The 12,259-nt window shown below is 41.5% G+C and overlaps 1 protein-coding gene across 2 annotated transcripts in view; it reads left to right on the top strand.

Annotated features, from left to right (window-relative positions):
* The window catches only part of GDA (guanine deaminase), a 99,659-nt gene that overhangs the window by 62,332 nt on the left and 25,068 nt on the right, over positions 1 to 12,259 (top strand). For both annotated transcript variants that reach the window (XM_058301668.1, XM_058301669.1), the window contains exons 6-9: positions 4,065 to 4,092; positions 5,449 to 5,556; positions 8,570 to 8,677; positions 10,330 to 10,427. In XM_058301668.1, the coding sequence (XP_058157651.1) occupies positions 4,065 to 4,092; positions 5,449 to 5,556; positions 8,570 to 8,677; positions 10,330 to 10,427 (342 nt within the window). The remainder of the gene's footprint in view (positions 1 to 4,064; positions 4,093 to 5,448; positions 5,557 to 8,569; positions 8,678 to 10,329; positions 10,428 to 12,259) is intronic.

Raw genomic sequence — 12,259 nt, 5'->3', positions numbered from 1 at the left:
GGATTTTACTTTTTATCCTTTTTAGTATTTTTCCAAGGAGGTACATGCATCTCTCCAAAAAAAAAACCCTGAAAGAACATTCTCCCAAGGAGAAGTGCAGAAATGCAGAGGGGCTGGCTGATGAGTTAATTCTCCTCCTGCCTTGCCTCCACATCTGTGTGCTCTTAGAGAGCAACACTTCAGTGTCCTTCCTGTAGTAAAGGTCTGGGGATGGCCTATGGTAGCACTACATCTAGAAAGAGAACATGGGCAAGGACCAAGCCCTGCCTGGCTACTGCTGGGCAAAGAGAGGGGCTCTCCAGAGGTTGTGGACAGCCTGCTCTGGGAAGAGTTCTGGAAGAGAGGCCATATGCATATAGAATCACGAAAGGTAGACATGTGCAAGAGAAATGAAAACATATGGCCACATAAAGACTTGGATGTGAATGTTCATGGCATCATTACTCTTAAAAGCCAAAAGGTGGAAAGAATCCAAATGTCCATCAACTGGCGAATGGATAAACCAGTTGCGGTACATCTCTGTAAAGGAATATTATCCAGCCATGAAAAGGAATGAAGTTCTGATATGTGATAGGACATGGATGAACCTTGAAAACATTGTGCCTAGTGAAAAAGTCAGACACAAAAGCCCCTATCATTTTCATGAAATTCTAGAAAAGACAAATCTATGAAGACAGAAAGATCAGTGGTTGCCAGGGTCTGGGGATAAGAACAGCTAATACCTGTAAAAGGATACAACAGAGCTTCATGGAGTGATAGAAATGTTCTGAAATTGGATTAGGTTGATGGTTGCACAACTTGGTAAGTTTACTAAAAATCATCGAATTATACGCTTAAACAGAGGTGAATTTTATTATTTGAAAATTATACCTTAATAAAATTGCTAAAAAGTTAGGAGTATGCATGTGGGATGAGTGAATATCTCTTTTCTGATTCACATCCCCTTTGGGGATGAACTGAGTAAACAGAATAGAAAGTGATTAGCTTATGGGAAGCGGACTTGGCCCAGTGGTGAGGGCGTCCATCTACCACATGGGAGGTCTGCGGTTCAAACCCCGGGCCTCCTTGACCTGTGTGGAGCTGGCCCCTGCGCAGTGCTGATGTGCACAAGGGGTGCCATGCCACACAGGGGTGTCCCCGCGTAAGGGAGCCCCACATGCAAGGAGTGCGCCCCGTAAGGAGAGTTGCCCAGTGTGAAAGAAAGTGCAGCCTGCCCAGGAATGGTGCTGCACACACGGAGAGCTGACACAACAAGATGATGCAACAAAAAGAAACACAGATTCCCATGCTGCTGACAGCAACAGAAGTGGACAAAGAAGAACAAATAAACACAGAGAACAGACAACTGGGACGGGGGGGAGGGGAGAGAAATAAATACATAAATAAATCTTAAAAAACAAAAAAAGTGATTAGCTTAAAGTAAAAAGCAAATCTATTTTTGAAATGCTTTAAAATTCATAAAGGAATGATTTTTCTTAAAAAGGTTTTAAGGTATAAATAGCTGTGGAGTCTAATTTCAGTTGCTCCAAGAATTTTGTTACGTGATATAATAGTGCTAGTTTCCTTCCTTGCATTTTCCCTAATTCGACAAAAATCCATAAAGGGCTGAGGGGTTCAAAGCATATCAACATACTCTGGAGTCTCCCTGTGATGTAGAATTGAAGGTGAAAGATGAATTAGTGTATTAAGTCACTCTTGCCATTTGCAGTGTGAAGATTCGCCCAACTTTGCGGCGGCTTGCTCGGTCGGTAGAGGTGGGGTCTGGCTGCGGACGAGGGGTCGGTCCAGCTCTGGACGAGGGGTCGGTCCCGCTTGGGATGAGGGGTCGGTCCGGCAGCAGACGAGGGATCGGTCTTACAAGGGGTTGCGCGGTTCGGCTGACGGGGTCGCCCGGTGAAGCCGGCAACGAAGGGGTCGCCCGGAGAAGCAGGCGACGAACTGGGGACAAGGGAGGCCAGGCCCTTGTCGGGGCTCTCAGGACTGGAGGGCACACGGCAGAAGAACTACCGCGGAGACAAGGTAAACACGCAAGTCCACTTTACTGAGGGAGAGGCAACAGTTTTATAGGGGCTGGGGAAGGCTGATTGGTCGAAGCCACGCCCTGCTCTGATTGGTCGCCGGCAAAAGGTCAGTGGGCGGCACTGGACGGGGGAGGGGTGGTGGCCAGGGATTGGCCGTCGCTGTTGCTGGGGGAAGGGGCAGGGTTTAGGGATTGGTGGCTGCTGCCGCTGGGGTGGAGGGCAGACTTGAGTTTCCCGCCCACGCCTGGCTGTTGCTGCTGTCAGGGGAGGGGAAAAGGGCAGACTGGATTTTTCCGCCCACGCCTGGCTGTTGCTGCTGTCGGGGGAGGGGAAAAGGGCTAGACTGGATTTTTCCGCCCACGCCTGGCTGTTGCTGCTGTCGGGGGAGGGGAAAAGGGCAGACTGGAATTTTCCGCCCTGCACCTGCGCAGGAAGAAAGAAGAAGAAGGGCGCCGCCCCACAGGCATCGTGTGGCGCCATCAGGGAGGAGGGGCGGCCGCGGAAGCATGGCTGCCGAGAAGGGGAGACCCGAGGGCACTCTGCGCCCATGCCGAGCTCCCTTCAGGGGTGGCGGTGAGTCCGACCAGCCACCCTATTATGGGGGCAGTGGCTTGGCCTGCCGTGGCCGCTCCCCCGCCAGGCCAGCAAACCACACTTCAGCCCGAGGGGTGACCACACAACTTAATGAAATTAGTCTGTTCCTAAAAAAATGTTTTGCATGTCAGTATTATTTTTGTATATCAAATTATATTTTAAAGACTCTGGGACCCTGCTATAGGAGTCCAGGGGTAAATCCCTTTGTTAAATGAAGGTTTCTTTATTAAGTAAGTAATTTATCCTCTCTCTCTAGCCTTTATTATAGATTTGGGCTTCTCCTGTAGATTGGATTTGCTCTTAATGTTCTGTGACCTGCACAGTAAATTACTTTTGATTGTGGGTTTTACTATTGCCCGAGGTCATGAGTTTCATTTTGTTTTTTACTTACGACTTTGGGATATTCTACTCCTTATATATAGTACCTTTTCTTACATTTCTTTGATGCCTTTCCCTTTGTACCTTGCAGATTTGACCAAATTGTATTGCATTACACCCAACACCCAAAAGGTATAGAAGAAAATTCCTTCGACTTAAATCTTCCCCAAATTGAAACCTTATTAATAGGCCCTGATGCAAGTTATAGAAGTTCCACTTTTTCCATTCCTCAGACCTCCCTCCCCTTATGTGTGTCCCTCTTTTCTAGCTTTCTGGGAATAGGGGAATGCTACCCATTCACTGAGAGGAAGAAGTGCCACTCTTCCTTTAGCATTGGCCCATATATCCAGCTCCTCCATTAACCCATTTTTTTTTTTATTGTCACAGTAAATCTTAATTTGTATTTTATTCAGAGACAAAAGAATACCAGAAAGCAGGACAATACAGTTAGTAAATGTTTCCCTCTGGGGCAGAAGCAGCCATTTCTCAGGCACTACAGAGGCCAGCATCCCTGCAGGTGTAACTGGTCGAATCGCCACCCCAGTCACCACCCACTTCACAGCCACCTCTGACCTATTCTTTCTGCCGTAGTCCAACATCCATTCGCAGTAGGACTCCACCCTTGGAAATAAATGATGATATCCTGTGAACAAGTCATTTTTCACTTTAGGGGAATTAGGACCCATCACTTCTAAACAACTGTGGGTGAATCAGATCCAGAACTCTAATAATACATGAAGCAAAATATATGGCAATCCTCCCCCAAAAGAGCTTAAGCTAGGAGACTGGCTTGAGTGTTCTGAGAATCCTTGTGAACAACCCAGCCAAGGTTAGTGGATAAGATTATATTTCCCGTGATTTTCCACCCTGTATCTGTGGCTGCAAATGAGAAAGCAGAGTCATCGCTACTCTGCTAATTGTTAATGTTTAATTAGTGGTAGTGAAACATGAGCTATGTTAGAAATGATTGCATGGAAATTAGGGCATCTTAGAATCATGCTTCCAATTTTTAAAAAAACATATTCGAAATTGTCTAGATTTTCTAACTTCCTATTTTTTGCTTTATTTCAGATTTGTGTCAGAAATGCTTCAAAGAAATGTAAGTAAACTTGTTCACAGCTTGTGTTGGTGTTGACTTCGTGTTAGTTGTAGGGTTCATTATTAAGTGGTTTGGTAGCTGTTTGATTTATCCCATCATGAAGTAGTATTCGCCGAGACCCTGCATGGTTTTCACGGTGAACCTGCCACTAAGCTCAGTGAGGTCAGGTATTTTTTGCCTTCCAGTGAAGGCTAGGGCAGCTCTATACTCAGCCCTCTGTGTTTTGTTTTAAACACAGTTTTGAAATCAGGAACTGTTAACTGATATTAATGGGTTCAATTAAGCAATCACCATTTAAATATGTGCAAACATGAAGTTTCCTTTATTCTTAGAACTGAATGTACTTTTCTAGACTTCAAAATCCCTTGTCTACCTGTAGAGGGAAAACTAAGTTATTCAGGCTGGTAAACTTGTCTTTTAGCAGAGCTAGGTATAAAAATCTCAGTCACTGCCCAGTTTAGAGTTCCCATCTCAAGACAGCTTTCCCATTCTCAGTGCTTTTCCCTCCCTTTCCTGTGGGTTCTTCTAATTTGACAGGACTGGTCTCTGGGGGATGGGGAGAGGGTTTCTTGGGGAACAGGTTGCTGGAAACTGGAGGTTGTGGAACTGTTTGATGGTTATGTCAACACTGACTGTGGCTGCTTGTGCCCCAGCCCCTGGCTGTGCTGGTGCTCACCTGTGCCGCACATGAGATGGGCTGCAGGACTCAGCCAGGCTTCCCCCTTTGCAGCGCCCTGGCATTGGGGATCCTGCTGAGGCAGCAGTAGATCCTGACCCACCTCCAGAAGATTAGTTTCATGGCTCCATTGGATGAATTCTCTTGGAAACCTCAGAAGTTCATTTAATCTAAGCTTGGGAGATCTAGGTAGAGCTTCGTAGATCCTTATCCTTATCAACCCTCTCTGAGTTCTTATTCCCCATTCATCCCCTCACCTCATGTGGCACCAGAGCCAATCCTGCAACCAAACAGTCCTCAGGGAAGCCATGGCCAGCACATCCTCAAGGTCAAGGAAAGAGGGACAGGCCACCAGCTCCCTTTGAACCTCCTTAGCACTTTCCCTAGAAATTTCTTTATCTCCCAACTCTCTTCATGAAGGCAACCCAGTCTAGGCTGCTTCTGAGCCTCCATACGGAAGTGGTGATGAGGGGAATGGTGGTCTCTCATGTGGAACACTCCCTTCTTCCACTGTACGTGGTGCTGAAGAATGCACTCTCCTCCATTCTCAGCTGTGAGCTGTTTCCAAATAACCCATCACTTCTACCAATATCTTGTTGTATGATATGCATTTGGGGTAAACAACATGTTCATGATATCCATAGCTTCCTACAGTATCAGTTGTTTTTTATTATTTCCAGTATTCGAGAGTGAAGCCCATTGTGACACCACGTTTTTCCCTTTCCTGCTCTGAGACCCTGATGTGTGAACTGGGCAACATCGCCAGGATCCATGATCTGCACATTCAGGTGGGTACTTTCCTTCTGTTTGTGCCTCTGTCCAAGCCTGCAGGACATCTCTGTACCCTAAATCCTGGCAGAAATATCCAGTTCCTTGACGGAGGTCCCCTAGAGCCATAGTATCACAGAGCTGGAAGGGTCCTACAGATGCTGCCTAATCTGATTCTTAAATTTTGCTGGTAAGAAATTTGAGGCCCCTTTTACCATCAATCTTCTCTGGTCAGGCTTCGAGATACAAGGAGATCTTCATAAGTAACTAAGAAGATCAGTGACAGACAGTTTACCTATACTCTGAGGAATTCATTTAATGCATTTATTTCCTACTTCTCTTTTATTTGATACTTTCTCAGTGTTCTATTCCTTCATTTTGGTAGAAACCAGCTATTATTTGAAAAGCAAAATGAACCTAATTTCTGCCTTACAAAAATGCATTTAAAAGCCCCTTTGTTCCAAGTTTCTTAATTTAAAATCAGGAACAAAAAAGTGTGTCTTACTTTGTCATTAAGTTGTTGCAATTTAGGAATAAAACACTTTTTAAAGCTTACAGCTGGGTTAAAATTGGGAGCTCCCCTCCCCCCATCCAAGCTTAATTACATACTGTACTAAAATTTCTCTTCTTGAAAGAGTTATTTGACTATCTTATAAGAAAGGACAAGTCGGAGGAAGGCAACACAGTGACTCTTTACCATTTTGTAGGGTTTTTTTTTTTTTTTTCTTTGTTTTTAAGATCTATCATCTTAAAGCCCATTAACAATTCTTATCCTTCCCCCATTTTTTTTTGTGACCTGTAATATGTGAATTGTTGATTCTATCCGATACAATTCTCTCCTGGAGAGGAAATTCAAAACTCAGATGATGTCTCTACTTTGGGAACAGAATATTTCTGTTCTTCAGAAAATTAAGTCTAAATAATATTAAAACAATATACATAGGAAAATTTAAAAGAAACTAAAACTTGCAACAAAATTAAGCCTGTTCTTCCCGGAAGGGTATATGTGTGTATGTGTTTTTACTTAAATTTGTTAAAATACCGTAAATCATGCTGGCTGTCCTTGTTCCTCTTCTGATGTCTCTGTATTTCTTCGATGGTCTGGAATTTCCTCAGGGACAGCATAGAGCTCATCCTCAAGGTGGAACACCCTGGTTTTGTGATATTGTATTATTTTCTTTTGTTTATTTGGCTCTGCATACTCTAGCTCATGTGAAGAGAGAGAAATGACATTGCCTTCCTCAGAGGTGCTGATTTGCTTGTAGGTTATTTCCCATAACACGTACTCATCACCAGTTGGTCTGAAATTATTTTTATTTTAGGCCAGCAGTTGGGGTGGTTGCACTTAAGTTTCCTGTCTGAAGAACACTTTCTGTCCTCTTAGCGTTGTATGCCCTGGTATGGCGGGCCTAGGCCTCACTTGTTTTGCTTTCATCTGGGCTCTTTCCTGTTGACTGCAGGGATTATCTAGTGCAGTTATTTTCAAACTGCTTTCTGAAGAAGAGCTTGCTCTGGAAGCCAACCAAGGGACAGGAAGGGACTTGGCCCCCAAGTGCCATCCCTGCCTCACCTGAGGAGCAGCTTGTTTGTGCCTTTTACATGCAGGATTTCTGTGAAGTCTCATATGAAGGAAATATCCAAAGCTATCAGGATTTGGAAAATTACTCATTTAGCACACCCCTATTATATGAAAGATGAGAAAATGGAGGCCCAAAGAAAAGAACTGACTTACCTTAAGACACAGAACTAAGGTCAGAACTTGGGCTAAAACTTGGCTCTTTATTCAGATTCTGGTTCTTACCTGTGAACTGTGCTTTCTAGCTTTTTGGTGGCCACAGAACTCTTTTCTTAACTGGCCAGCACCAGAAGAGGTAGGTTGCCACAAATATTTAGGCTCTTGACCCTCTTCAAAGAACACTTTTTATTTGTTCTTGTTATATTTTGGAATTCGAGAAAATTTTATTGGAAGAATTTGTCCTGGGATCCACACACATATACATATATTCATGATAGTCCTAGTTTTCTTATCTCATATAGAAATGTATAATACATCATATATATGATATGCAGATGATCCTCATTATTCACTGATTCTGTTTTTGCAAATTGGCCTGCTCACTAAAATTTATTTGTAACTCCAAAATCAGTATTTGTGGCATTTTCATGGTCATTTGTGGACAAGTGCTGAGTGGTGAAAAATTTGAGTCACCCAATATACACATTTTCAGCTGAGGTTGAGCTAGGTGATGCTCTGCCTTCTTTGAGCTCTCATACTATAAACAAGTGTCCTTTTTGTAGTGTATGTAGTGCCACTTTTTAAAAACATTTGTATGCTTTCTGTTGTTGATTCTGCTTTTTAAAATAACCCACAAGGGGAGTGCTGCAGCACTATCTGATGTTCCTAAGCACAAAAAGGCTGCAATGTGCCCAATGGATAAAATGCATAAGTTATAATGCTGTTCGCCATGAGATTGACTCCTTATTTAATGACCTCCAACAACCTGACCCCCAATGTGATTTATGATTAAACTTGCTCAAATTTATATTCAGAGGCTTTGTTTAAATGTTGCTCTAAAATGTTCTGAAGACAATGATATTGTTTCTAGATGGGGTTAAGTGGTGGGAATCTCTAAAGGCTAGTAAAACAAAGAACTTCCTAAGGAATCATGATGTGCAAATTAGGAGCAAGCAAAAGATAGAGGGTGTCTTTAAACAGAAACATAAACGAGCACAATTATGAATTGAAGAGTTAAAGAAGTATTGGAACCTAACCCTGTACTTCCCCTCAGGGCAGTGGTTCAATATTTTCTAATTCAGTGTTCCCAGGGACTTTATAGGATGTAACTACCAAGAATAATGAGAATCGACTGTATATTATGGCTTGAAATAAAATCACATGTAAAATCTCCATTTTTTTTTCCATGTGGTCCCTTACATAGGGAGTGGAAACCATCCACACCATTTTGGGAGTAGGAAGTATATTTTCTGATGGTATTTTATAGATATAAATTGAAAATATTTTTTTTCTTATAGAGCCATATAAGTGAAAATCGTGATGAAGTTGAAGCTGTGAAAACCTTATATCCTGGTTATAAAAACTACACAGATGTGTATGATAAAAACAATCTTCTGACAAATAAGGTAAATTGTATAAGATGACATAATTTATGTAAAACAGGGCACATTTAGCTAAATCTTAAAATCCGACTAATAAACTTCAGACTTCTGTGACATGTATATATGTATTTTCCAAACTAGAGTAAAGCTCCAGGTGAATTTAGTGAAAAAGTGGGCCTGAATTTTCATCCCAGTAAATAAATGTATGTCTCATCGAGGGTAGAAATGTCTTTTGGTCCAAGGACATTTGGCAGGATCCATGAGAATTTAAATGAGCATTCCCTTTGAGTCAAGGATGCATTCCTAGGGATACATCCTATAAGGAATATGTTATACAGATGTTAATTACAGTAAAAGTAAAAACTGGCTATCGCTGAGAGATTAAATTGTAGAATGTTCACAATTTAGAATTTTATTCCACATTCACAAAGAATGAGGTGTTCTGGTTTACAAGGAATAATTCTTGTACAATATTATTCAACGTATTTACTATATACATGTGTTTGTATGTTTGCTTAGAAAAAGAGTCTGGAAGATACACAGTGAATGTTAAAAGTGACTTTTCCTAGGGGAAAAAGAAAGCACAGGGACTTATTATTTTTTATTTTTAAACAATATAAGATTGCTTTATTTTTTTAAATAAGCATGTATTACATCTATAATTAAACGCTTTCAAGTTAATTAAAATTCAAAAAGAATAAAGAGAGACCTCATTACAACAGTATACCTTTTGGCCTTGGCCTTGAATGAAATGTATAAACTGCACGATGAACTAACTACTGCAGCAAATAATTTCTTAGTGACCATGTGAATGCCTCTCCGAATATGACTGCTTTGAAAGGTTAATATTCTTTATAAATCATGTAATTTTACCCTTTTACATATATTTCAATATGGTTAAAAATGAATATTCAATTTGCATGTTAAGTTTTTTTGTATACAAGTTGTGAACATTGTATTTTAATAATTCTATGATCAATAAACCATGCCTCCCAAAGGAGAAAGTTATTTAGATACAGGTTTTATACTGAGAGAAAAGAAATTTTGAAAGAGTAATCTTAGTCAAGAAAATGCACAAACATTACCAAGACTGAAAAATACAAAATGCTTCAAATTATGCAGTATCTATTTTTTTGGTCAATTTTCCTGTGAGAATTAAAAATTATCTTATATTACATTTATTAGTTTTTATGAAAGTGTAAATCTAGATGAGTTAAAGGCAGAAATAAAGAGAAACTACAAAATTTCTCTCACAGCCTCTATGTATTGAGAAGTGAAAGTTTACTTCTAAAATCCTGCAATTACAATAGGAATAAACACAGCGCTACCAGGAGTACTTCATAATGCAGAAAGTAACTTGGCTATTTTGTAATGTGGACATCATTTTCAGACTGGATAGGTATTGAATCTGTGGATAGCCTGGACTGACCCACATCTTATAGATCAAAATAAGAGAAAGAAGATCCAAAATTTGCTGAACTTTTGTGTTACAGTGTTTGTGCAGCCCTTTTGTGAGATAAAACTTGTAAACAATGACGTTTTGCAAATACAGGTAATCCTAAATATCCTTGTAAAGACGGTAACAGCCCAGTTCACAGCTTCCGTGTGTATGTGAGTGAATGCTGACCTCAGAGCCTTTGAGTGGTAAAATGCATATAGAACATTCTTCTCTCCAGACAGTGATGGCGCACGGCTGCTACCTTTCTGCAGAAGAACTTAACGTATTCAATGAACGAGGAGCATCTATTTCACACTGCCCCAATTCTAACTTGTCGTAAGTAGGCAATAATTGTTGGGTAGATTTTGAAAGTTCGAGTTGCAAATCAGCGGCCAAATACCTTCGTTTTCTCAGTCATTCCTCCTGGCCTCTCTTCCCTAGTTGTTCAGCACAAGAACCAGACAGACTGATGCTGTAGCAGAGAGAAGGAGCATTTAAAAGGGGACATTTTTGGCAGAGTGTGCATTTGAAGAGTACCACATCTTCTAAAATTTCTGAATTTGAAACAGAGCAGGACTATAGAGAAAGAACTGAAAGAGTTCAAAAGCAATGGCTTTCAGAATTTACAGAATTTACAGCTAAGGACTGAAAGGATGCAGGTGTCAGCTGGGTGTTCCGGGGCAAGGGGACTGCCTTCCCATCCCTTTCTGTGCTCTTGTATCAGATTGAGACGCAGTGCTACTAGAAGCAAACCCTAGGGTTTATGGCACAGTACTGGATCCGACAGGATGCCAGCTCACATAAGGAAGCCCTAGGAGGGATCCTGTCCTACAGTAATTCCCAAGAATGCAAAAGCTTTATTTATAACTGATTTTTAAATTTTTATTTTAATTTTTTGTTCGCGAAATTGTAGGTTGACAGAGAAATCATACATAATATAAAATGACTCTTGACCTGAATTATGGTCTATCTCTTCAGATAAAAAGCACATGGATATATACCTTTTGCATCTAATTACAGATTGGATCCCATGAAGCCAGTCCATGTGTGAAAGTTTAAGGACCCTTAGGCTAGATGACAGAAAGTGTCTATCATTTTCGGTGCTAGTGGACCCAGAATAGAGCCCTCCTTACGTGCAGGTGGGGGTGGATCATTTCTTTGATCATCAACTTTCTTTGGCTTCTGCTAGTTTTAGATTTTTTGAGGGTTACTTCCTATCTTCTCTGGTTTGGGTTCTCACAGAAGTTCCTGAGATGAGGTACCATGAACAAGTTCTTTATTTGGGAGTTGATCACAGGTGAAGTAAGACAGAGAAGAGTGAGTGAGACAGAGAGAAGAAGGATGTCAATAAAAAAGAGAGATTTCTGGGCTGCTGACAAGAATGGAAGTGGACAGAAGAACACACAGTGAATGGACACAGAGAGCAGACAACTGGGGAGGGGGGAGAAGGGGAGAGAAATAAAATTTTAAAAATTAAATCTTAAAAAAAAAAAATGAGGAAGAAAATTACCACTGTGAGTCCCCAGAATTGAGTCCTTCTGAAAAATTTGGAGCCAAAGTCTTCTCAGGAGGAGAGGGATATGCAGTGGTGTCTTAGTTTGCCAGGGGCTGCTGTGACACAGTGCCACAGGCTAGTTGGCTTAAACAATAGAAATTAATCATCTCACAGTTCTGGAGGCCAGAAGTCCAAATCAAGATGTTGGCAGGGCCATGCTCCCTCTGGAGTGTGTAGGGAAGACTCCATTCCATGCCTCTCTCCTGGCTTTTGGCTGTGGCCGGCAATCCATGATGTTCCTTGATTTGTGGCAGCATAACTTGATCTATGCCTCCATTACATGGCAGTCTCTCTCTCTCTCTCTTTCTCTCTCTTCATGTCCAAATTTCCTCTCCTTATAAGGGCGCCAGTCATATGTTTAGCCTCACCCTAAATAATCACATCTCTGAAGTTCCTGTTTACAAATAAGTTCACATTCACAGGACCAAGCGTTAGGACTTGGGCATGTCTTTGTGGGGGATACAATTCAACCCATAACAGGTAGTTATGCCCACACTCATCAGTCACTGAGAGAGACCTGCTGACTGGGAGTGGGGGCATTAATTCCCTGGAAATTCTTGCCTTCCAGAACAATGACAGAGTGGATTCTAGCAGCTGTAGAGAGCACACAGGC

Source organism: Dasypus novemcinctus, chromosome 8 (assembly GCF_030445035.2).
Source record: "Dasypus novemcinctus isolate mDasNov1 chromosome 8, mDasNov1.1.hap2, whole genome shotgun sequence".
In the NCBI taxonomy this organism is placed as follows: Eukaryota; Metazoa; Chordata; class Mammalia; order Cingulata; family Dasypodidae; genus Dasypus; species Dasypus novemcinctus.
Note: the sequence above shows the minus strand (reverse complement) of the source record. Positions and strands in the feature narration are given on the sequence as shown.